The sequence below is a fragment of the Thunnus thynnus genome, chromosome 11 (genome assembly GCF_963924715.1).
Source record: "Thunnus thynnus chromosome 11, fThuThy2.1, whole genome shotgun sequence".
NCBI classification, from domain to species: Eukaryota; Metazoa; Chordata; class Actinopteri; order Scombriformes; family Scombridae; genus Thunnus; species Thunnus thynnus.
Genome location: NC_089527.1, coordinates 15,718,111 through 15,745,564, shown reverse-complemented (window position 1 = coordinate 15,745,564; position 27,454 = coordinate 15,718,111). Strand labels below are relative to the sequence as shown.

Here is a 27,454-nt window from a genome sequence, read left to right as displayed (position 1 = left end):
CTCTGGGATTGGAAGATACCATAAGTGGAAAGAAGAGAGGGGGGTCGGAGAGGAAAACTGACCAGGAGATGAACTAAAATTAAACATTTCAAAGAAAAGAAATATATATATTTAGATATATGTTGGCATTGCACTTAAAGTATTACTTAATCTCCACAGGTCTTCATCAACTTTGCCATGGGAAATATTGGTATGGAAACCGTACCAATTCACAGCGAGGAAGAATGCGACAACTTGGGCTCCATTAAGGCAGTACAAACGTAGAGCTGACTGCCGCCTTTTCTTTTCCATATTCTGTAAATCCACAATGAAATGAAAACACACTATCTGTTTATTGTAAATCTGCCCTTGATATATATATGTGAATATTAAGAGTTTAAACCTGACAATCCTGATTATTTCTTGAAAGTCTCCTGACTGACAATATGTAGAATGACTTAAATTTCTAGCCTCACCAAATTAGACTGTTATTAAAAAGCAGGAGACTATATGCACATGCTGTGTTGTGCACATTTGCATGCATGCACAGATGGAAGAAGTTGACAAATTGAAGTCTTATTTTTAATTCACTATTTTATCTGACAGTTCACATAACTGCACTCGTATGTTTACCTTTAATCTTGATTTCATTATTTATGAAGGATACAGTTAATCGTATAGTCTATTAATTTCTCTCTGTGGTTGGGGAACTGTTAATTATCACAATATCCTACCATGGCAATCAAAAACACTGCATTTTCTATTTATAATCATTTTCATTTGAGCTTAATATTGGCAAGACAAGATTACGTGTCTAAAGAAGTAAAAAATTTTCTCCTGATGAACACATAATTATGCCTACTGGATGTAATTTCATGAAAGAAAAATACACTCAGAAGAATATTCTCTATATGCACTTTTCCCCCACTCATTAACATCTCCTCTTAGAGCATATCTAACTTTTAGAATGAATGTACTGAATATTTAATGGACTCTTTCCTGCTTATGGACCAGTTCCACATAGTCTTGAATGTATCAGGCCTATTTTTTATAATTCTAATAAAGCTATTTTTCAAATGCAACTACTGTTCCTTTCTTTCTACTGAACATGCTTTTCTCAGTTATTTTTGTGCACAGAATCACATTCAAGACATGCCTACACCACTGATATTCTAGCTGATTTCAGTCTTCAGTCAATCTTTACCATTATTTGATTATTGGAGCTTATCAAACTTGATGTTATTGTCTTAAACATCAGTGTCCCAATGAAGAGGACATAATATTAAAAACAAATGGGGAGCTGCTTCTTGGATCTGACAGTGATGTGACAAAACAGGTGCTCAGATGCATGGGGAGGCAATTAAGGTTTACAGAAAAATTAATTCCCAAAGAATTCAAAGCGCAGTGCTTCGTCAAAGCCTCAATCACCATTGAAGCTTGAACCTGATTCATTTGTCTGAGCATAGGATTGTTTGACCTTGAGGAAGAGTGGTGTGCGGTTGATACATGTTGATCTTGTTTTTATCTTGTAGCTATTATTTTGTATTTTGACATAGCAGTTTGCCTCAATTTCTTTGGGAATTCATTCCCTTTTTTGTGGACATAGACACATAAACCTGCTCTTTCAAAAAGTCTTTTGTATTGCTTCTGCACATAAGCCACCCAGATGACAGGACCGGTATATAAATATATAAATTCATTTCTATTCAGAGGGTTTTATTGGCATGAAGGTTTCAAGAACAATATCACAAGAATAATAACAGTAATGTGAACATTATTGTTGTGTGTGTGTGTGTTTGTCATTCACTGTGTCTAAGGTTGTGGTATCTTGATACATATTGGACAGCAATATGTATCAACATGCCACAGGAGTATTTTTAATTTGGAGTGGTCATTAAACTCTTTGAAATCTGAAATTACAGAGTTGAACTTGTTAAAGTAAATGTTCCTTATTTCATTGAATATTTTAAATTGTAGGAGGATAAAATAAATGTGCACACAATAAATGTCCTTGACTCCTAAATCTCAAAATGCCTAAAGAAGCAGAAGAAATTGAGCTTAAGAACAGAGGAGATACTAAATAAACAAAAGGTATCTGTACGTATCTTCTGCTGTTATACTGTGAGTTTGTTTTTCATTTTATTTTGGTTTTAGATCAAATTTAAATTCCCACCATCATGCTAGGGTAGGCGTTTTTTTCCCTAGGATGGCGAAGTCATGACCCGCCCTACTCTGCCTCTGATTGGCTTACACTGATATTTTTACCCTAGCTCTAACCAATCGCAATCCCCATACCTAAACCTAACCAACCCAACCAACGAAGACAGCCAATCAGAGGCAGAGGGGCGGGTCGAAACACACGTCATCACCATGTTCATGGGAACCATCACAGGTCACTTCCTTAAATCTTTGGCGGGAGAGGCTTGTTTTGCAATCTTGGTTCATAAACAAAAGTTATAAACGAGCCAGGAAACAAACAGTAAATCTTATGAGAATGGATAACGATGTCCTCGTACAGACAAAGGATTGGAAGAACACTAAGGAGGCCGTTGCAAACTTTCGACGACTGCTACTTTGCTCAAAATGGTAAGTTACTGAGTTAGACTGGCCAGCTCTTTGGTTGCATAACGTTAACGCTAACAATACAATAAACTTTACAGCCGCTAGCAACCATACGTTTGTCAAGCTAAACTGGGTTTATTTTGAATCGGTAGATGACCTTACCTTACTGACGTTAAAGTTGTCAACAACACTTGATTTCAGTAACGCCTGTCAAAACTGGTGGGACATGACTGATTACTGCAGGCTGACGTTATTTAATCAATGTCTTTAACTTGCTAAATCATGTTTCGCTCACTTGAAAAATGGCTTATTATTTAGAGTAGCTCTAAAAAGGTCATGAGTCAATTTTTGTGGAAAAGCAAAGCGTCTGGAAACAAAATACCAGATAACAATTGATTAAAACTTGGATTGGGACCTTTGAAATCAAAGTTAATGAATTGATTGGTGAAAATTGCACGTTTAATGTGGCCTCTTGAACATTTCCAAGTTAGAATTAACAACTTTTTGGCTCTTTGTCTGCTTGTTTCTGCGTGTATTCAAATTAACTCAAATTAAGCAGGGTTTCATTGACAAGCCTTCCATAAACGTGCTGTAACATACTGGGATGAAATTTATAAAATCACAGTGCAACATTAACACGGGAGTACAGCACAGACTACAAGTGTATGACAACGCAGCATTATAGAAGACACAACACAATGATACATCAATGATAAATAGTATAAACAGTATGGTTTGGATAAGTAGCAGCACAGAAACTATGCAATTTAAATCAGATTATGCATGTAAACATCCAAGGTTAAGGCATAAATGTGTTCAGTGTTGTGAGTACAGTCCAGAGCATACTGCCCTGTAAGGTGCTGCTGTGAATTATTGTGTATGTGTGTGTTTGTGCTTGTGTGATTAGGGGATGCTGGGTGGGTTGATTTAGTTCAGGTGAGTATTTGAAACATGACTTCCCAGAAGAATTAGCAGTTGCAGAGTATGGATGCTAGGATGCTCACTACGTGCAGCCAGACTGCAGTGGAATGAATGAGTCTGTGAAAAATGTAAGAGCGACTCCTTCACAGTGCTGATGGCTATTCGGATGCAGACTATAATGCATTGCAGCTGCTTAGGATGCTCTCTATACTACCCTTTTATAGTAGGGTGGTGATGATCAAAAGGAGAAGTTCACTCTTCTCCGTGTCTGCAGGGCATTTTGATTTGGGAGGTGGTGTTAAATTTTTAGATGAGGTCCTCTCTGCAGTGTGGACTTGTCTCCACAGTGGTGCCCTTGATGTACAATGGGAAGTGGTCGCTGCAGGCCCTCCTGAAGTCTAGATTTAAATGTTTTTTTCTTTTTATTATATAACTCAAAATCACAAATTTGCCTCAAATGGAGTTATCTTTGTCTTACAACAAAACAACTGTTCTGTTATCAGCAAACTTTATAATTTGGTTCAGCTCTTGCTTTGCAGCACAGAGATTGAAATCCACTTCTGATGTATCGGCATATGGTATACCAATTGAAAATGGCAAGTGCAAGTTAGGAATAGAAAGGCACTTGTGCTCCACTGACAGTATACCGTTTATTTCCTTAGCGTATGCCAGAAAGAAAAGTTACCCACCAGTAGCCACTTTTGAATCACGCCACCTGTGGGTCAGGAGCGTGGACTGAGAGCGCAGTCCTCGGGGCGCCCGAGGTTGCTCAAGGTTTCCTTGCAAATTTTGACTGACTATACTCACTTTAAATGTTTGTCTTTTTCCAGCTCAAATTTAATGAGGGAACCTGTGTGTCTAGGAATGTGTGAGCATATGCTGTGCAGGTAATGTAACTAAATGTTTTTTTGTTTTTTTTTGCTGACATGCTCATTTACAATAGACCTGTCTCATGGCTGACAATGTTTTTATTTGTCAAACACAGGTGCAACTAATAATCTTAATGGTGTCTTTGTAATGTTTTCCTGCTACGGCAAAACACAATGTCCACAGTGAGAAAGCTCTTTTGCTTCCCCCTGTCAGACTTGAGGAGCGGTTAAATTCAGTAGGATTTTTATTCCATATAAAAGTCAAGTAATTGCATAATAATTAGTTTATGGGCTTAACATTAATATTATTTGGATCAACCAATCAGTAATAATAATCAATTATTGTTTGAGATATAATGTCAGAATAGGTGTTTCATACATATTAGGGAAGCAAAAAATCAAGGAACAATTTAGTTAGCTATTTAAATACAGTACTAGTCAAAAGTTTGGACACACTTTCTCATTCAAGTGAATTGGAAGGTGTGTCCAAACTTTTGACTGGTACTGTACATTCTCTTTTTTTTTTTTCCAGAGATAGATGCTTTGGTATAAACGATATAGAAAAAAAATGATAGTGGTTGACAAATTTCAAATGCATTAAAATATAAATCAACATATCGCTGAACCCCACTAACTACTAGCTGCAGCACATTATGTCACACCTTTTGTATAGTTTAGAAATGTTATAGTTAACATGCATTACTTTCATTTTGGGGCTTATTTCTTAAGCAGATTAAATACTGCATATCCGTGGCAATGACATGGTTTCTTGGCGGTACGTGGTTTACAGTGTTGAAAGTCTGACATGAAGGCAGTTAATGTCCCTATAGACATAAAGTATAGCCTCAATTTATTCCATCTCTTCATGACTGAATGGTCTGAAAAGGTAAATCAATACAGTCATTGTATTTCTTCTGACTGAACCATAAACTGTATTTCTAATCCAAGATATGTTTATTGCTCAGGTCCTGTGCTGGCTCCCGGGTAGGAGATGGCTGCGTGGTGTGTCACAGCCCCGCATGGGTGAAAGACATTCAAATCAACAGGCAGCTCAGCAGCATCACACAGCTCTTTTGTGCTTTGGAGTCCCTGCTGAATCCCATAGAAGAGCCAGGTAGAAAGCACAACGAACAAGTCATTCTCTCAAATCTATGTGTCTTGTTCGTTATCTTTCACACCGCGCTCATCAGCCCCCTTCTATCAATTGTTGACTAATACATTTAACATCCGCCAATCTAATCTCTGAATGTCACAATTAGTGGCCTGTTCCTGTAGTTTATTATCTTTAAAGCCCATTCAGCATCCTGATATCGACAGTAATTATGCAATGCAGTTAACCATGGTAGTGTTTGTTGGTAGAGCTCAGCTTTGACAAAGAACTACACGGCACCTCTCTATACTCTGTACTTGAAATGTGAAGAAATATTCTTAATATAATTTTACACAGAAATAGGGTAAAGGAAGTTGAATAGGTACCTCTCTACATCTGTCAGATGTCAGTATTGTTGGTTGGCAATGCATATTTTAAAGTTTTTCATTTCAACGGGTAGTGCAAGGTTATTACAAACACAAAGAACCTTCTTGACAGCAGTTTACAAAGAAACATTTTAGTATACACTGCAGGGTAACTTTTTGTTTTGTTAAACGTGTAATGTTTTGTTTTTTCACACCTCATTACAGACTCCCCTCTAGCTGAGATTAGAACACAAACTGAGAGCCCTGTACTTAAGCACAAGAAGAATTTCAAGATCTGGTTCAGCCCTCGCAGCCGTAAGGTACGCTGCACAGTGGAGAAGCCTTCAGAGGTCACTGTACCGGACAGCAGATCTCCTGGAGAAACAACCGCAGAACAGCCAGGTACCATAACCGCTCAATGCGAGGACCTGTCAGTTTTCAATTTCATGTCATCCTCCCAGGACTCCTGCTCTGACTCTTGTGCTCAAAAATGCCACACCGACAACAAGAACAGGAAGAACAAGTCAACCAAGAAGAACGCTGTCAACAAGAAGGTGTCAGTACAAGGGGCCAAGAGGACCACACAAAAACAGACCAAGCAGCAGCAGAAGAAGAAGAAGATGCTGGAGACCATAAACCAGCAATGGGGGATTACTGAGGGGGTAGATGCCTTAACGGAGAAAGAGCAGCCCTGTACTGAAGGGGCAAGGAGGTCTAGTAAAAGGGTTTCCTTCCTAAGCCCTGCAGTCACATCTGACGAGCCTCAGCCTGAAGTGTCACAGGGGAGCACTAATGAACTCTCCCTCAGCCCTGGCAGGAGCACCATGAGGGAGAGTCTCTCAGAAGGCAGCATCGTTGTACTCAATAACCAAACCCAGCTCTGTCAGAACAAGTCAAACAGCGTCATCCAGCACGACACGCCGTCTGCAAATGACCCCATCACGACTGCTGATCCTGAAAAACAGGACAAAGTATCTCCCCCAAATCACTCATCAAAAAGATCCAGAGCAGAGGAGAAGGTCATCACCTTGGAGACTACGCCAAAAAGGCCCAGGGCCTCCCCGGGCCAGAGGAGAAAATCGTCGGGTCAGATGTCTCCAGCTGTCCTTTACCCTCCATCTTTGACTAGCCCTAGGTGTGAAAAGAGAGTCACAAACCCCAGAGAAGAGATGGGAGAGAGCCCCCGCTCTGTCGCAGGTAGAAAATCTCCCTCTACTCACACGTCTGTTGGCCGGCCCACAACAGGGAGCCCTGCAGTTATGAAGAAGAACCACAAGGGAGAGACTCCACTGCATCTAGCTGCTATAAAGGTCAAGAGGTTTCTGAATAATTCACCCTATTTACCATATCCTGTTTTCTGTTGTATTCTACAAATGCAATTCTGAACAATTTCTGCAGTAGACCGACAGCATGTCTTTCCTTAAATGAGGACTTAAAATGAATAACACTATTTTTGCTCTACATCCTGAATACATTGGTTATTTAAATTATAAACAAATATGGATTACTTGAATCAAACTTCATTAAAATGAAATTATACTGTCCCTCAATTTGTTGCTATGTTTTTTAAAATTCTAAAGACGTGTCAGTTGGCTTTAAATTCTGGGTTGGAGGATACAAACTTGGCCATTTAATGTTCCTCATTATTCCTTCTTTCATATGGCATGCTGGTTTGAATATCTTCTCTTCCTATGCGTTCTCTCCCCTTCAGTTGCACACACATTAGTCTTCAAATGATCACACAGTACAAGTTCAGGTCTGGTGAGAATAAAGCATTTTACAGTAATCCTTGCAAACACAGCCGTAATCCCCCTCTAGATCCTAGACAAGGTAATCAATGGCCTACTGTGGAGTGTGATTGATAAACAGCAAGGCTTCGGTACACTGGGATCAGCTACTGTGTTTGAACGGTTGTGTTTACAGGTCTGCAATTCTGACCTCAGGTTTGTTGTCCTTTCTGGGTTCTGCAGGGAGATGTAGAGGCTGTCAAGGAATTACTGGACCAGGGGGCTGACCCCAACCTGAAGGATAACGCTGGCTGGACACCCCTGGTAAGACTAATACACCGAGTGATACACCTGAAAGCTTTATTTGTTGTATTGAACATTTCTCGGTGACTAAATGTTTTATAAATAAAACAGCAATTGTTAAATGACTATTTTTTCTACACGGTTGGGCTGTTTTTCCTTTTGATGGAATGTATTTGTGGTGTTTCTCATCCCTAACACAGGTTATTGACAGTTTATTAGTCACCCTGTGCTACTCTGGTTTACCAAACCTCTGACAACAGGAAGGTTTTCATACTTGCGTCTCTTACATTTACTCAACATTTGCATCTCTCCGTTTACCAATTATTGTAGTGTCTTCACTGGTAAACCAGCATGCGTAATCATTGTGTGTTGTTTGCTGTTATGAATATGCATAGAAGCTTACTTTTCCTGTCTGGATTACTCTTGCTGTTACTTTCTTCCCCCGAAAATATGTAGGCTCGTGCTCTTTTAATAATTTAGCCCGAAGTTGCCTGCACCTGACAAGTTGTACAATCCCTCAGTGCTGCCTGAGCCATGGTTTTCTATTTGAGAGCAAGCAGTAGAGTGCTTGCTGCTATCTTATTGCAGCACATCTACACGGCTACTTGCAGGGTGGGAAATTAACTTTTACTACCGGCCACTGACAGATAAATGTTTAAATTCACCAGCCACTCAATAGTAAATCATTATTTTCAGCCTGAAATCTATCAGCCACTTTCATATTTTACCAGCGTTTGGATGGTGGCAGGTGTTAATTTCCCCACCCTGCTACTCTCTGTCAAGATGCTGCACTCGAACTTGAGTTTTCGATTTGAGTTTTGACAGTTTGCCGCTGATCTTTCAAATTGCTACAAATAGGCGCACCCCGGTAGCCTACTGTTTAAGATGCGCGCCACATAACCACAACATCTGGAGTTCAGTTCCGGCAGCGGACCTTTGTTGCATGTCATTCCCTGTCTCTTTCTCCCATTGTTTCCTGTCACCTCTAAACTGTCCCTGTCCAATAAAGGCATAAAAAATGGCAGAATATATATATATATATTTTTAAAAATTGCTACCAATAAGCTTAGGGTGTGACATATTCATATTTGATTGACTTGTTTTTATCTGGAAAGGCTGAGAGCTGTCAAAGTTGACACTTGACATGCTACAATCATCTAGACTTAAGCAACATTTTAACTGCTTTGGTTTATTGTCCAGTCAGGGTTACAGGGTTTAAAAATGTTTTAAGTCTACAGTATGCTCACAGTCTTTATCAACCCTAAATTGTCACAACAACAAAAAAAATGAACCAGATTTTAAGAAGTACTTACAAATCCATAAATTTTGGTTCCTAACTGTGAGAACTGGGGAAAGTTCACAGGATTACATGAAATGATTGTTACAAAACCCCACTCTTATTTCGTATGAGTTGGAAATCAGGGAGATGCAAGTAGACAAATAAAAACAACAGTTGCATAGTTCCCTTAATATTTGCTGGTTTGTGTTGCAGGTAAATGTTTTTACACAGTAGTTGGGATGGAATAACTCCACAAGCTTTAGCAAGTAACTGTGTTATCCATTGCAGGTGTAAGCTAAAAAGTATGATGTGTGCTGCTGAAAAATGACCTGAGCCAAATGGATGCTCGGGGAGGGGAAAAAAATCAGCTGCCCAATTGATTTAAGGGATCACAGCTGTATTTAAATACAGTGCGGTTGTTGCCAATTGGTCTTAATCTCATTTCCGAATGAAAAGCTCTCATACTGTAGTTTAACTTTGCTACAAATATGCAAACAAACTAAAAAAACAAAACAATTCAGTTAAGCTATATCCCTCATTCATTTTAATTTTTAGAAAAGTAGGTCAGGATGATATTTAAATGGTCTCCTCAGTGGATCGTACTCAGTATGAATTATATTCTACAAATTAATGAAGTGTGATTAAGCTGTACTATCTGACTGACGGTTCTTAAGTTACCCAGCTACCTTATACATTTAAAATATCCCAAGGAGGAACTGAACATCTCATCTAAAACCTCTCTATACATTATGTAGATTCACATTCATTTGAACTCGTTGAACCTCACCTTAAACAGAATCAACTGGGGAAAAAAACATACATTTTACAGTGATATGTCATAGGGATTCAGAATGGATAGTTTAGATTGCACGCTGTTGATAAAGCTGTATTTTGAGGCTAAAAAACAGATCAAAGAAGAGCAAGATAAATTGTGAATGTTGCTGCTTGTTGTTTTCAGCATGAGGCGTGTAACCTGGGTCACCTGGCGGTTTCGGAGGTGTTGGTCTCAAGGGGAGCCTTATTGAATACACCTGGCTATGAGAATGACTCTCCGCTTCATGACGCTGTGAGGAACAGACACCCAGCCATTGTCAAAATGCTGCTGCAGCTCGGAGCTTCACAGAATGTACTGTGAGTTGTTTTTTTTCATACTTTCAGTTTATTGCAGGCTGAAGTGTTGCTTTTATAAAAGGGTTGCTTCATTTCAAGTCAATCACGTAGTGACCCATCACAAGATCAGACCTGTACATGTAACGTGGATTGCTTTGTGGAAAAAGGGTAGATGCGTGACAAGTGATTAACTGCATAGATGGCGTGTATTGCTCGGCACTGGTCTTTTCAAAGACAAAATCATCAAGTGCTGACCAGGATCTGACCTATATACAAGAATTTTCAGTCGCTGTTTTCAAAACAGAAACAGAACTTTTAACCTCGTACTTAAAAGTGTTTTGATCCCTGCCACATTATAAAGTGAATTTATCAAGCGTTAACTTAATTTCAAAAAATGACAAAAAAATCACTGTGCATCACTGTATAAGATGCAGATCAAAACACATCTGTTCGCTGTTGAAAGGAGAAAATATATTTTAAATACTGCATATTTCAACCTACAACTTATAACTATTTTGTGTCTTTTAATCAAATTTCAGTTTATAATTATTATTAGTATGATATCCGAATTGGTATTTGTTAGAGATCATGAGGCTACTGCTGTGTATGAAGAACAAAATACAATGCAACAAAGCCACGATTTGGCTTGTTTGTTGAGACTGTCAGAAAAGTATGTTTGTGGTTTGTGGTGTTGAATTGGATTGCATTGCTTTGTGATATAATAATTAGGGCTGTAGTCTGCTGGTCGACTGGTCGATTAGTTGGTCGATATGCTCTCGTCCGACTAAATTCTCATTGGTCGAATAATCTCCGTGTTATTTTCATAAGGAGAAAAGTGCTACATCAATAGCTTTCCCGGAGTAATCCATTATTTCCTGCGGCGGGAGTGACAGACTAACAAATTACCTGTGAAAACGGGGGTGTATTCAAAACACCCCCGTTGTTTTCACAACTTTGAACTCGCCCAACCTAATGGAGACCGCTGGGTCCAACTGTACTCAACGTTTACTGAACGTACTGAACGTTTACTGAATCAGTGTTTCTCCATAATGACACAACGAGAACCCCCCCCCCCCAAAAAAAAATTTTAATATTTGATTTTGATTTGAAATCGACAGCGTTTGGGAGTCTCTGTGCAGCGCTGTTCCGGTACGTGAGTCAACTTTTGTGTCGTTGCCTTGGAAACTATTGGTAGCGTGGCTCCGTTAAGGAGTATGTTTGCGTAGCGAGTGGGAAAGAGCGAGGGGCAGAGAAGTGACGGTGAATGCAAGCGGAGCAGAGGAAAAGGTCAGTAGTAAGTTGTCAGTCTGGTACAGTACAGACTACAGTGTGTCAGTTAATAAATGCTAAAAAGTCACGTCTGTTGTTTCCCCAAATGCTGGAAAAGTGAAGGGGGTTAGCTCCAAAGTTAGCAACAATGGTTTAGCCTAACCTGAAGATACAAAACAGAGAAATGTGTGGCTGCCCCCCCCCCCCCCCCCCCCCCCGCGCGCGCGCAACTAATCGATTAGTTGAAGATTATGTACAATTTTAGTCGACCAAGAATTTCTTTGGTTGACTACAGCCCTAATTATAATAAAATAAAATATTTTTGCTCCTCTGTGTATGTAAAGGTGGACGCACTATTACACCGTCCACCTGAGTCAGACAAGTGAAGTAGAAATCTCAACGGAAACTTACAATTTGAAGAAAGTTCTTATTTGTTGTGTTTCATAGCGTTACATCAGAGAGGTGCTTCTGATGTCTCGACCAGTGCTTATTTTCCACTTCTTGAGTAAAATGTCTGATGCCAGTTTTCCAGGCATTTTATCAGGAATTCAGCCCTTTATTGTTAAGAACAGGGTGTGCATTAGTACTGTAGGTAGGAGGACTAAGGAAATTGACTGGTGCTGATTAGTCGCTGGTCAGTCAGTTGATGCTGTATCAGCGTTTCTGGCCTGCGGGGGCATGGTAGATGCATAATACAATGTCCATGATGAGGGAAAGGATGCTGGTTAATCAGTAGGATCAATAGAGTAGTTGATCAGGGTCAGTATGTGTTGCTGTGTTGCACACTCACCGCTCTCTTTTGCAATCACTTTATACCCATCATCCTCTGTCCTCTCCCCTCTTCATTACATTTTATTTGTCTTATTGCTTTGATGGGTCCTGATAACCGGGTCTTACATTTTCTCTTCTTTACCTTGTAAAGCAAAAAAGAAGCGGCGACTCAGGCAGTCTGTTGTGACGGTGCAAGATGAATGCAATCCTTGCCCCAGCTACCCCCCTTGCTTCACACACACACACACACGCACACACTCAGCGAAGAATCAAACCAAGACATCTGCCAATGCAATCTCTAATGGAATGATTGGCATGCAGCTCTGGGTTTCTAAATGCAGGTTTTGCAGATCATCATTGTGCCTCTGTGTATGTCTGTGTGTGTGTATGCTTGGTTTAAAGGATTGGGCTGCATTTTTTCATTGTTTGGGCCCAGTCCTACAGCCGTCCCACTCAAGTATTTGACTTGCTGGCAAGGTATTAAAAACACTGAAGGAAGTCTTAAAACAGGCAAACTGCAAGCAGAACTCCACCGCTACACTACACTTCAAAGGCTGTTTACAGGTCTTGGAGAGTACTACTGCATATGTGAAAAAAAGTTGTATAAAGCCTGTTGAGGCTCCAGAGTAAACTGCACAGGAGTCGACGTCAACTCGGGACTGAAGACTACAGGTTTGAAAAAAAACTCTGGAGCGGTGTGGAGAAGCGAGGTTAAAAAGTGAGGGTAAAAAAGACGACATCTCTGGTTCTGCTGTATTTTGATCCTTTAGCGTTTTTTTCCATTGTGAGTCTGACAATGTTACGGGACTGCAGTGATATATCATTACTCTTTCCACTAAATACTACTATATTTTACGTAGTCGACTGTTCCCTGTTATCTGAAAAATGACAGGTTTATGCATTTTCTGAGAAGCTACACAGCATGCACGCAGGGCTCACGGCCATGAGTCTCAGTCCTGTAAGCATAAATATCTACCAGTGCAGCACATTCGGACAGCTAAAATGAGACAATGTGGTAGTTATGTTTACAAACTTAAAACACGGTGGTATATTTTATATATTTATTACAAATTTTGTGTACTTTACTGCCAATAATTCTCTTAAGCACACAATAGGCCACTAAGTCCATAACAGTGCGATATGAAAATTGATTTGCGTTTATGAAATATGGGAAACAAGACATCCAGCATGACTAAATTGGCTGTTTACTCAGTCCTAATGACCATAAGCCCGAGTCCTTACAGACGTTAATTAACATGCCGAACACCAATCCGATACACTGGGTCGGTATAATTATACTACATACAGAGACAAACAACAAACAAGCAACGACAGTCTCCAAATGTCATCAATCAGCGAATTCACCTCTGATATTACATACAATACCGAATACAGAATTCATATTCAGCTTTAAAATACACACAGAAAAAAACATTTGGATCAAGACATCACATGAGACATATTGTTTAATTGGATTAGCACGGCTGTTGTCTATAAGATAGGATATTTTCACCTTCCAATGAATAGATGTCATTTTCTCATTTCTTCCCATCTTTGAAATATACTGCATGTATTCAGTCAGTGTGGAAAGTTTCTGCCTCTTGTTAGAGAAAGTGCACAATTCAGATGATTTTTGTTCTTATCCCCCATACTATTCAGATTTTTTTCCACCACTCAAATAACAAGGTTTGACACATTGTTATTGGTTTGAATAAAGCAGTTTTCAGGTCCATCAAGCAAAGTGCTACATGCCCTTGTCTTCATTGTTTGTGATTTACACAGTTTGGTGTCAGAGAAGGGCATATGACTAAGAATTACAATACACAGTGCTTCTACATAGTTAAACGGAGGCACGCGGTGAGTCATATACCGCATCATCACTATAAACTGGAATACCCAGCTGATCCAAATATCAGGATAAATTCAGAGTGGATTGTATAAGAAGGAAATGTGATTAATGAACCTTTTGATTAAATATGCATTCAGGCCTCGCCTACAACCCGCCAGTCAGTCTTGCCACATGTTCCTATCGTTAGACATATGAGAACAAATTTGAAACAGAAATGTGGCTGTAGTCATAGATAAATACATATACATTAAGTAAAAAAAAAAAATGCATGTAGACTGACACAGACAGGTCCTGTAGTGGTTTGTGAAAGTATGTATCAACAGACAGAATAAAAGGCTATGATTATCAGCGATAGTGTTGTTATGTTGTTTGTTCGGCGAAGAAGAGACGGCATCTACAAAGACTATGAATGGTGTTAGATGTGAACTGATGGAAGCATGCATCGCTCGCTTTGTATTCATATCTAGCTTGAAATTAATATTTCAATCTCCTCTCCCCCGGTCAGAATAAGAATCGTGGTTACAGTGAGTATCCACTTAAACCACCACTGCCTTTCCTCCCACTTGTGTACTTAAGCAGGGGTTTGCGGGAGAGTGACTGTGACTTTACCTCCTGCTCAATTTTCCACGCTTTATTATTTTTTCTTCAGATATTTCTGTCACGTGCAGCTGCATAAACCGGCTTGCGTGTGCGCATATATATAAGTGTCAAGGACATTTTATGTTTGTTTGTATTTGTGTGTGTATATGTGGCTGGGGGTATGAATCCAAATGAAATATTTTATGGACCAGTGGACCTATTAATTGTCCCCCAGGTGTTATCTTTGCTGACGCCTAATCTTTTAGAGACAACCTGCTGGGCTTGGTTCTTCTCTTGGTCTCTCCTCCTCCTCCTCCTCATCCTCCTCTTGTGCATTTTCTTCATTCTTTTCTCCTCTCCCTCTTTCCTCAAGGTGACCCCAGTCTTGCTTCATGCAGCTCAAACTTCAACTTAAAGATGTACTTGAAAGCTGTTTCCTCAATGTCCTTGTTGTAACCATAGACTGTATATAAAGATGGACGTAGTGAGGTGTGACATCACCCATTGGTTTGCATTAGAGCTGGTTTGAACAGGGCAGGTATTGTAATTAAGTAGCATCAAACCTACTGAAATATTGCAACAATAGACTGACTCAGTCCCTGAGCTGGGAGAGCAGCAGTTTAGAGATAATTTCCAAAATGATCACCAGCACACTAATTAAGAGGGCCTAAATTTAGCAATTGAGACCATAATGACCTTTTGGGGGGAAAAAAAGACTTAGTATTTCTAGAGCCAGCATCTAGCGGCCATCTGTGGCATTGCATTATAAGGTCTTCTCATAACATAAATGTATGTAATTGATGAGCTAATGTCATACAGCCCTTTGGTAATTACATTCTGCATGCAGTGAGTCTAGTGTGTTGGATACGGACACATGAATGAAGAAGAACAGAGGACAGATTTCAGCTCACCCTCATATCAAACAATTATGCTCCACCAAATGAATGACACACATGGGTGCACAGTTTCACAGAACAAGCAGGGTGTGACATCCTCAAATTGTTTTTTTCTCAGAGCTTTGGACTTGCAAATATTGATTTTTAGTGCTATGCTTGGCCAGTGACTTAAAAAAAAAATGGTCTGGATTGTGATGAAACGATATGACAGAGTGTTTATCGTTTAGGAGAAGACTTTGTTTTGGACTTATCGCTTAGTAACATCAATGCTGCATTAGTGTCTGTGAAAGCTTTGTCTGATAGGCAGTCAGTCAGAACAGCAGGTTGGTTACAGAAATGTCTATGGTTAACTAGCTACATAGATTTAGGATTAGAAGGTTTTAAGTCCTGTCATCTAGCCAAATGCTGGAGAATCCCTCATAAGAAGCCGGTATCTGTGAAACAAGGAGAGACAATTTGAAAAAGGGAAGAGCTCAAGTGTGTCTCGCTAGTCAGAAGTGTATATAGGCACTTTATGATGTGTTGAAAGGCATGGTTTTTCTGCAAAGTATTTTAAGTAGTTTCTGCAAAGAGACCTTTTGTTCTTTCCTTAAAGGTGACAAGTCACGCTTTTTGTGATTTTCTCTTATTTTTGTACTGTTAGGATGTCAGATGTCTACGTTAAACACGGTCAACGATCCAAAATTTGAGGTGAACGTATGTTAAAAAAAAAAAAAAATGCTCCCTGAAAGTCAAAAGCTCCGCTTGATAAGTTATCTCTACTTCCTCCTTGTGATGACATCAGATTGTTTGTGCATACCCACAAACAGCCATTTGTTCCGTAAAGTGACAGTATAAAATAAATAAGGAGTTATTTTAACTGTAAATCATGCAAAGATATTCTGTTAGAGCCCCAGAATATAAGACCTGAAAATGTGCATACGTCCACTTTAGAACAGACAGAGCCTTTGCAGTCAAGACTCTGAACAACTTGCCTGAAGAAATAAGGGTGGCCGAGTCAGTATGATCTTTTAAATCCCTTCTTCTTTATCAGAGAGCATCCAGTTGTCTTTTTCTATTATTTCACTTTTTTTTTTTATTATTATTGTAAATTTTTGGCCTTATTTGAAACTTTTTTGAAAAGTGCTCTAAAAATAAGAATTATTGCAGAATAAAAATATTATTGTAATATTATTAGAGTAGGGTAAAGTGACATTTTAGAAATGTCTTGCATATTTTGCCTCAGTTCAAATACTTTGTTAGCTTACAGATCTCTTGTGTATTCAAGCAAAATTGAAATCATTTTGAGCATGATTTATCAAAACTCACAAGTTTCAGTGTTTGTGCCAGGAAATTTGGAGAAAAAAAAACACAAGTAATTATTTAGTTCATTAATCAGTTTTAACATATCTGACGGTCTCTGCAGTCTGCAGATTGTCTCCATTACAGCAAATGCAAAAGTACACAAGTGTTTGTGCTTTGTGAGATACCGAGGCACATTATGTTTTGAATTTTCTTCTTCACAGTAATCTGCATGGTAGGCGGCCTGCAGATTACGCAGTGAGTCTGGAGATGCTGGAGATTTTCCAGGAGGCCTCAGAAGGAACCCAAAATGTTAATACATCTTTTAGCCCCTCAGCCAGTCTCTCTGTGGTACGTCTGCATCTTTTTTTTCCCTTAAAATTCTTAACTCTAGAGAAGCGATTATTTTTGCATTATAAGCCTAGATGATGCTTAACTGTGTTTTGATGTCCTTTCTCAGGTGAGTGACTGTGTGAGGAGGGATGAAAGTATGGTGTTTCTGAGCAGCAAGCTGTCACAGACAGAACAGCATCAACTGACCAAACTGGGGCAACTACTGGGAGGGAGGATGGCTGACACCTTTTCTGGCTCAGGTACTGTTTGTGTGGTGAAGCAGCAACCTCCTCACAGGCTTTATCTTCCATAATGTACCAGATGAAACCCCTTTGAAGCCTAGCCACATATGATCTTTAATGTTATTTGTGACACATGGGCTTTTAGCAACACTGCAGATTAACAACAGCTATCAGCCAATTGCTGGTACATTGGGATCATGGCCGGTAAGCTTGTTCACTGCCAGACACCGTGATGGCCAATCATTTTGAGGCCTTGTTCGTTTGAGAGATATATTAGGTGCCCTAGCCTGGTCCTGATGCTTGTAATGAAAATGATATACTGTACAGTACTTCCACCACCTTAGAGATGGGATTGTTGCCTGAGTGTCCCTTTTCATTCTGAGCCGAGCTTTATAGGCTTCAGTGCCTTACACAGACCCTTTTGTATTGTAAAAACCAAGAGTAGGTGATTTAGCATTATCACTCGTGAAGGTTCAACAGTAACTAACAAGTGCTTTTAGAGCTGTATACATCACTGTGATACAGCAGCTCCTTCACTGTTGCATAGTAATGGCCTGCAGAACACCAGAGAGCAAAAGTAATTGAAATCATTCCTCATAAAACGTTTGGAGGTACTGTCGGGGTGATGAATAAGCACTAATGAAAAAGTGTTTCTCACAACTCTGCCTCCTCTGACTGGAGGGGTGAGAGTCGGTGCTTTCAGAGAATGGTTTACATTTTGAACTTAAGGCTACAAATCCATGGGAATTCACGGTCAGTGCACAGTGTAAGAAGACTTTGCCCTGGAAATATAATTATGTTCATTTTGCCCTTGTCAACCACATTGACTTGTTGAATGAAGAGGCAATAAGCTTGTATTTAAATTTTAATTAACCTATAATTATGTGTCCTTTTAGTGCTGCATTTTATGAAATAAGCTGTTGCTTGGCCTTTTGTTGTGTTGCCATGAACTGTTTGACAGGTTTGCAGTGAGTTAACCTCTTCACCCAAGCAAAGTAAGAGCCATCAGCAAATTATTAATAAAGTGAAAAATGAACTACATTTAGAGGTGATTTCATTCAATGAAATTTCATGCAGACCTTCACGTCCCTCAGGATGAATTGTAATAACTTTGGTGACCCCCTGAATTTAGCTTACCTTGCGAGGCAGCTGGATTTGCAAGATCACATGAGAGTCCATCTTGTCAGGCTTCAAGTTATGCACTTGTGTGTGTGAACCACTGATGGTTTGGACCAATCAGCATCCTGTTAGGGTTCTCACACGATCTTGTGATTTTATGAATCCAGCTGCCTAGCAAGGTAAAGCAGTGATAGATGGTGATAGAAAGATGGTTCATCCAATCACCTGCCAAGTATTTTTTGAAAGTGCCTTCCCTTTTCCAACCAGTTTCCAAGGATGACTTCTCAGAAGGTAACAAACTATCTGGTGCGTCAGGTTAGACTTTAGCTATCCATCTATCGAAATTTGCACCAGTAACATACATACACGCACTCAGTAGCTGGACAGTCTGCCATTCAATCTGGAAGCAGTCAGACACACTAAGAAGATGGCAGCTGTTTATAGGGATGGGAATCGAGAACCGGTTCTAGTTGAGAACCGGTTCCAAATTATCCAATCAATCTGAATCATATGCCTCTGAGCTTATCAATTCCTCTCATTGATGCCCGAGCATGTGATGTTGATAGAACGAAAACAGCAGAACTCAGCTGTAAGGGAAGTGCAGCCTCCGGATTGCCTACGGCGTACACACGCTAAAGTTACTTTCAGCTATCTTGTAATTCATCTTGAAAAAGGCAGCGATTGCAAACATGTTTTGATTTAATGACTAAACAATTACCTTTGCGAGACAAACGTGAAATATATCGTGAACTTTCTACGCCGTCACCCAGAGACTAAAGTTAGCGGAGCGGAGCAGCGATCAGCAGTAACAAACAAGACCGGCTGACCAACACACACTGCAGCATTAAACAACTTAAACCAACTGTCTGTCCCTTTCACCTCAAAAACCCTGTGCCCACTCAGCGTGTTGTACAGCGATGGCCTTCCCTGGAGCTAACAGTGCAGCAGAGAGGCTGCTCTTCATTACTGGAGACACGATGTTAATAACAACACAGCTCAGCACTCCGCCTCCCCCTCAGTTTGTTATTCTCATACGGACAGGACACTGTAAGATGCTTTCAGATTAATGAATTAATTAATGCAGTTAACTTTTGGCTGCAAACCATTCATCTTATCTTCCAGTTATGTTTCATATATTTTTTTTTTCCACACAAAAAATTGATCAGGAATCAATAAGGGAATCGATAAAGAATCGGACCCATAATGGCATTGGTATCAATAAAATCATATCAACTCCCATCCCTAGCTATTTGTGTACGTGGTGTAGTGCAACTCATTTATACATTTTCAAGTTTTGTTGTTTGTTTTTTTTGTATCTCTGTCTTCCAGTGAGCCATGTCGTGGTGCCAGAAGGACCTATGCCGACCACCTACTCTGCCCTTCTGGGTCTCCTTGCTGGTTGCTGGGTTGTGAAATACAGCTGTAAGTAAAGGGTGTGAGCCACCAGCTAGAGAAGTGCTCTGTAGATGCTATTTTTGAATGTCACGTTAATCTATTTTTCTGTTGGAACCTTGCAGCAGCACTACTGCAGTGACGCTGAGGCAGATTTTATCCAACATATTCTGAATGTTAAATGCATTTGTAGCCTAAGCTGGATCTTGTTTTGTGTTTAAAACTTTAATGGAAGAGTTCATTCAAATAGTAGATTTTTTTTCATTATATACTGTACTGATCCTCATGCCAAACATAACACAAGTGAAGTGTGTATGAACAAGGCGCTGGACTAGTGGCTGCAAATATGAGCTTTAGTTTTCCAGAAAGAAAGGAAAATCCATATAGTTTATGTAGTGTAACTCCAAGTGTAGTTCAATGATTGTATTATAGCGTATAGATAGTATTATACAGATAGTATAGATTAATGTAGTGTATTCAGTGTAGACTCTTAGTTATTTATAGCCTTAACCTTAGTTTCGGTAAATTATTATGCTATTTCTATTGCTTCTATTCTCTTCTAGCTGTGTGATTATATTGTATATTTTTTACTCTGTTGAATATTTCTTTCTGCCACCGTGATAATAACCAAATATCCCCATGGATATCAACTATTTCTTATCTCATCTTATCTCCCATTCAATAATCCAGTGTTGATTTGTTGATGTTGTATGTGATTGGTTTGTAATTAACAACTGTTGCTAACTAGCTTTGTGATCCCAGCCATCTAGGCTCAGTAACTTCTTTATTGACCATTTTCAAAACATGGTACAGAGCTACTTTATCAGGCATTAGCAAATGAAAGTAATTATCAAATTTGTATGTTAAGTTATTGATGGGTGCCTCTGACTCTTGGTGTAGTATCGGACAAGTATGAAAAATCTAACTGTTGGACTAGAGTGCAGAACAGAGGGATTGTGCTGCACAAGTAATCTTATTTGGATTTCAAAGAACATTTTTACCAGCCATCTCTGTTTCAGAAAGAACTAGCGTAGAGTTGTATTAGCTAATGTGCAGTTTGTCTTAAAGTGAAGTACCAAAGTCGTTGGAGACATGCCCTTTCGATGTTGTGCTTCCTTTCTGCTGCAACCTTTCAGGAGAAATCAGGCTCTCTGTGGTCAGGAGAGGAACTTCTAAATCCAATACTTTTTATTTTCTATAACACGTGGAATGTCCTGGGAAACATTAAAATAACATTCCACAACAAGCAATTTTCAGGTAAATTGTTTGTGCTCGCTGCTGTGTATACACGCACCGGCTTTACACGTCTGACAGCCAAATAGAGCGGGTGGGTAACAGCAGGGGAGAATCTGGGAATCAATGTGCCTCAAGGCTTCAATATCTCTAGCAATGAAAAGATGGCTAAGTCTCTTTTCCTGTTTGATTTATGCCAAGATGAACACTTTGCAAAAAATTAGGCATTCTCAGCCAGTCTCCCTGGTATCCTTAAAACAAGTCAACAAGCACATATTCAGAGGAAGTCTGCTAAAAAGAGACCTGCTGTCAAACAGCTTTCTGGCACCTTGGTGTGCCCTTGAGTGGTGTATCCGTCAGTAGCATCTCTTCACTGTGAGTGTGTGTGTGTGTAGAGTAAAATGGCATGCACACTTCTCTCTGTCTCTGCCAGTAAGCTACTTCAAGTTTGAATGTGTGTGTGTTTAGGTGTGTGTTTGTGTCACTATATAAGAGTTTGTGTGTTTGGACCCCATATTCAGCCCCTCCTCTTCCTGTTCGTCCACACAGGCTGAGCAGTTGACACAGCATGTCCCCCTCATGACAATCGTGGTGGCATCCTATCTGTCTCTATCCTTGCGTATGTGTGTGTTCACACACACAAGTAGCTGAGCTCTCACTGTCACATGTTTTTGTATGCCATCGCTCTCAGCTAGGCCAAGCCCTGGCTTACCTTTTCCATTTCATTGCAGTACAGTATCTTCAGGAAAGCAACCTCAGTTTTATATTTGAAAATCAACCTGAGTCAGTTCATACTGCCCGATGGGGCTTCATTCCAGCTGAAAGCCTTAAGGTTTCATTGGACATCATAAAATGGTTTAAATCCTTTTGTCCCTTACACGCCTATCACTTAAAGAAATAGTTCAACATTTTGGGATTTAGATTAGCCTATCTTAAAATAAAGACTGGAGGCAGGAGAGAAAGCAAACCAAGACATCTAAAGCTCCAAAATGAACATATTGTGTGTCATTAGTTGGTCAAAAAGGACCTTTTGTGGTGCTATGTGGAGCTATGTAATAATAACTGTTTCTTGGCAAGCAATAGCTGAGTGCAGAGACTTCCTGGAGTGTTGTTGTCACAGTGAGGTCCCCAGGTGTGGTATCATCATGGAAATCAGAACATGTGCTTGCCAACTGTATCTGGCAACCTGCACTATAGCAAAGATGCTGCACAGAATTACTGCACACACTGAGATTTTTACATTTCTGTTCTATTATGGGTTTAACAACACATTGTGTAATTAAGACGGCTTTAGATGTGTGGGTAGACAGCCAGTCAGACTGTTTCCACCTGCCTTCAGTCTTCATGTTAAGCTAGCTAAGCTTAACCACATCCTGACTATAGGTCCAAACTTAATGTACAGACATGATGTGTAAATTGATCTTCTCATGCCACTCTTGGAAGGAAAGCAAAAAGGCATATTTCCCAAAAATCTTTCCCCTTTTCCTCCCAATTTGTGATGAATAATTTCCCTGCACTGTAGTTCTTGTCTCTGCTGCCTGGAGGGGGTGTGTGTACACCCATGTGTTCCTCAAATACACAAGTTTCAGTTGCTTCTTTTCGACTGCCAACAAGACGTTTTCCATGGACACCACCCACAACTCCCCATGGTGGGCTGGTGTTTTGCTGCCATACCACCTGTGCACTACTGAATACTTGTTTTATTGTGTAGCATGACAATGGTTGGATACTGACTGTTGATTAAGAATAAGCTATTGTACTTGCAGTGTCAGTATTGGCCATAAAAATTTCATATCAAAAGCGCACTGGGAGCTGAATGGTTACAGTGCATGCCACATTATTGCAATGTCCCTGGTCTGACTCCGACTTGAGACCTTCGTTGCATGTCATACCCCTCTGTCTCGCCCCTTGTTTCCTGTCTGATTATCCACTTACAGCTCTCGATTAATTAAAGGCAAAAAATACCCAACAATGTAACTTAAAAAAAGAATTTCATATCAGTCAATCCCTATTATCTAGTTATTGTACTCATAAAGAGATCACAGTTCCAGCTGGTCTCATGGTTATTCAAAGAAATGGGTTCATCCGATTCTTCATTTACCGACTTAGGAAGGAAGGGGTTTGAGATGTTCTCTGCATTCAGTCTTTGTCAAAGTAGTTAGCCAAAATGCTAATGACTCCACAGCTCTAGGTGCCATCATCCGGAGCGATTAACCCTAGCATCTCCCCTCTCCTCTGCCTAAGTCTCTGGCAGGGTCCTGCTAAATGAAAGCTATAATAAAGGTGGATGAAGAAATGTAATTACAGTTCACCCCATGTTCTGTTCTGCATGTATATGTATGTATGTAATTTGCTGTTTCATGTCAGGGTGCTGTATTATGACAGGGCACACACACACACACACACATTTACCCTAATCTGTTCATGTCACCATATCACGCAGCTGGAAGTTACTGTGTGGAACACTAAGTGGCAACTGAAGGTGAAATGAGTCACAGCTTGTGTGAGTGTGGCAAAATGTCGATATACTACGCATTGAGTCTATGGTTGGAAACTGTTGTGAGGAGTCTCTGCACTTTCATAGTCAAAATATTTATATTCAGGCCAAGGGTTATGCAGAGGGCTCTTTGACATCCTTGATGCCTTTTTGAAAAGTTGTAGTATTTTCACTCAAAATCTAGCTTTATAGATTTTGAGTGAAAATACTACAGGCCCAACATGACACCCCGTAATGGAACACTTACTGAGAACAGCAGCACTGTGATCTGTGTCATGTTCAGAAGCATATTTCATCTGTGACAGTGAGGGGTCATTAAAATATGTGAATTTTTTCCCCTTCTCCATATCTGCCTATACTTTTTAAAGAAACTTTTCTGTCTTTAGAAAAGCTTCTCTTTTTGTTTTAGAATAAAAGGTTCTTTTCTTCTCCAAAAAATGCCATGATGCTGGCTGTCACAGTTCTAATTTCACTCTGTAAAAAACCCTGAGAGACGGAGAGAAAAAGATGATGCTTGAATTCTGCTTAAGCTTGAGATGCTTTACTTAAAATGAGGGTTGTATCATTAACTCCATCATGCCGTGGGCATCTTTCTCTGTCAACAGCTGAAGTTTTGCCAATACTTGGAATCTTCCAACTCGTAATAAAATGGGCACGAGCTTTGTCATCCTCCATTTGCAATTGCCTTGTCACACTCTTTCATGTCAACATAATTGGCTGTAGCTTTAATTTTTTTTTTCTCTCTCTTTGATGCTAGGGGTGGAGGCATGTCTGCAGGCAGGCAAGTGGATGCCCGAAACCGAACACGAAGCAGGAGAAGGCCCCCAGCGTAGCCGCATCAACAGATGTAGCTTGGTAAATGAGAAGCAGACGAACAAACATATGAAAAAGATGGGTATAGATTGTCTAGACCATCAGTCCTTGGAAAAAAAAAAAAGTTTTTTCCCCCAGGCTGTGACGCACGGTTATCGATCAGCAACATCAAATACCATTAAAAGTGTTCATCTTCCTTCACTTTTTCATGTTGTATATTTTGCAGCACAAAACCACTGTGGATGTAATATCTCCTTTTGACACCAACGAACAGAAACAAAATACTAAATACAAAACACAAGACAGAAGGCTGCAGACAGATAAGTACCAAATAGGGAGGGAGCACTTTTTGACAATATCTAAGGTGATGTTTGGTGGAAACTAAACATCATACATCAGCAGAAACACCATGAAGCCTGGTGTTAGCAGGGCATTGTTGCTGGGATGCATCTTAACAGCAGGTCCAGGAATGTCTGTAAAGGTAGAGAATAAAATGGATTAAGTGTAATACTGTAAAATCCTGGAGGAAAACTTGCTGCAGCCTGCAAGAGAACAGTGACTTGGTATAGGATTTATTTTCCAGAAAGACAATGACTAAACAGAGCCAAAGCTACATAGGTATGGCTTTAAAACATCATTAATGTCCTGTGAATTGTTTTTCTTTTCATTTATACTAAGAAATATTTGAGAGATTTGTTTTCATTTTGAAATGAAAGCATAATTTTCTGGTTATTGGTTAAAAACTGTAATCATATCCACAGCAATTCAATGTAAGAAAGCAATAAAATATGAAAAATGTTCAAAGGTAGAGAATACTTCAGATAAGCATTTAATGTATGCACAGTGTTTTGTGAGTGATTACCTATTCATTCCCCGAAGGATAGTTGCACTCCCAGAGTCCTGTGAAGCAGACTAATACTGAGTTTGTTGTTGTGATGACCCCAGGCAGGCAGACATGATAATGAACACAAGTTCTTTAGTACATTGGCGATGTCCTCATCGCTGGCGTCTCCTGTTATGTTTCCTCTAGTGCAGACTGAAATGTCTATTCTAGAAACACAACAATATCATCAATCATAATCCTATATTAAGGACACAAAATTAAATCCAACCAAAGTGTAGTCAAAGAACCGTCTTGCTCAAAACTCTTGAGAGAGCCAATTTACACACCAAAACACTTGAGTTCACTGATGCTGTGAATTGAACAGTCTCCAGTGGCCTAATTCACTGCTGCATTAAACACACCAGTGGTAAGTGGCTGAGAGTTTGTCTGGAGAAGCGGGCTGATAAAATGTTTTCTGGCTCAGCAGCAAAGAAGTAAATACAAAGAAAGTATCCACACACTGAGACATGTATTATATAGGAGCCTATTTAGTGGCAAAGAAATATTTATCTTCATCATAAACAAAAAGACTTCAATCCTTCTACCACTGCTCTCATAAGGACTGAAATTATTCGCCTGCTGCTGGCACTGAGTGACTAACATGTTTTACTGGAAGGAGATAATAGATAACAGGTCCTTTTTCTTCTGAGCCAGGTTTTTGATACAGAAGGAAGCATTAGTTTAGACCAAGGTTGAGTAAATCATCAAAACTCTTACTAATGCTTGAATTTCCAATCATTTATCTTTTGTAGCTCCCACCGCTCTTCGACGGCTGTTTCTTCTTCCTCCTGGGCTCCTTTAAGATGCCTACCAAAGATGAGCTCACCAAGCTGCTCCGGGAGGGAGGAGGTAAACTCCTGAGCCGGCAGCCGAAGCCAGACAGCGATGTGACTCAAACCCTGAGTGCTGCTGCCTACCACGCCCTGCCAGGCTCCGACCAGGCCCTCTGCACCCAGTACATCATCTTTGACCCCCAGGGCCCTCACAAGCCGGCAGTGGTTAGGCGTGGCAAGGTGTGGTCAGCTCCCTCCACCTGGCTCATAGACTGCATCGCAGCCTTCTGCCTCCTCCCTGTGCCAGACCCTCAAACATTGGTCTAAACCATTTTTACATATTCACTAATAATTCTGCACTGAGGTATCACTTATCCTTGAGCATAATTTGTTTGTTGTTGTTTTTTTTAACGTGGTGATTAAGTTGATGTGAGACTGTTTATACAAATCACAAACAATATTAAAATAATGTAGCTCAAACTAACTAAAAAGCAGTTTGTGTTTTTTCTGTTCTTCATTTTTGGTGCTAATGGTGTGATAATGTCTCCAACATAAACAGAATAAACCAGTAGTTTCATACCAAAGGATCAGAAGCCCTTCAAGGGCCATAAAACATTAACATGTTTAATGGGACAGGAAAGAAGAAAAATCAAACTCATGCTGCACAAATTAGGGGGACTTAGCTAAATCTAAATTGTGATTGTAAGAAGTTGGATAGTGCGGCATCTAGCAACTATTCAAATTAAACAATCTGAGAAATCTTTCTTTGGTGGAACTGGTCCCAACTTAAAGACATATGCAACCTGTGACAAGGGATCAAATGTAATATTGTGCAACATGGAGGTGCTTAACAGGGCTTGATCAATCTGATAACTTCATGCCATTGAGCCACGGTGGAGATTCTTTCCCTTCACGCTTTCCTGGTTTCCCAGTCCGTGTTGCGGTGGCGGCAGGCTAAGTTAGGTATCCCAGAAGTCCTTTTCCCCAACCGCATTATCCAGCTCTTCGTGGGGAATCTCCAAGCGTTTCCAGGGCTGAAGGGATACTGTATATAATCCATCCAACATATTTCAGGTCTCCACTGTGATCTTGTTTCAGGTATTCGTGTCTGAAAATCTTCCACTGGGTGAGTGTAAGGAGACATTCTAATCAGATGCCCCAAACCACCTCACCTAGCTCCTTTCAATGTGAAGGAGCAGTGATGCTGCTTGTTACCCTGTCTCTAATGATGAGCCCAGTTGCCCTGTGAAGGAATCTCATTTTAGCCACTTGTATTAATGGTCTCATTCTTTTGGTAATTACCAAACCTCATGACCACG

At 39.9% G+C, this 27,454-nt stretch overlaps 2 protein-coding genes across 2 annotated transcripts in view; both read left to right on the top strand.

Moving 5' to 3' along the window:
• Positions 1 to 1,061, top strand: part of abca12 (ATP-binding cassette, sub-family A (ABC1), member 12) — a 69,792-nt gene extending 68,731 nt beyond the window's left edge. The window contains exon 71 of the mRNA XM_067603320.1: positions 160 to 1,061. Coding sequence (XP_067459421.1) covers positions 160 to 264 — 105 coding nt within the window. The 3' untranslated portion in view covers positions 265 to 1,061. The remainder of the gene's footprint in view (positions 1 to 159) is intronic.
• A 1,324-nt stretch (positions 1,062 to 2,385) lies between these two features.
• On the top strand, positions 2,386 to 26,619 carry bard1 (BRCA1 associated RING domain 1). Its single transcript, XM_067603319.1, has 11 exons — positions 2,386 to 2,565; positions 4,293 to 4,349; positions 5,297 to 5,445; positions 6,012 to 7,096; positions 7,757 to 7,837; positions 10,054 to 10,226; positions 17,075 to 17,201; positions 17,311 to 17,443; positions 19,874 to 19,966; positions 24,424 to 24,521; positions 26,115 to 26,619. The coding sequence occupies exons 1-11, from the start codon at positions 2,468 to 2,470 to the stop codon at positions 26,460 to 26,462; spliced, it is 2,442 nt and encodes an 813-aa protein (XP_067459420.1). The 5' UTR covers positions 2,386 to 2,467; the 3' UTR covers positions 26,463 to 26,619.
• Positions 26,620 to 27,454: the final 835 nt, after the last annotated feature.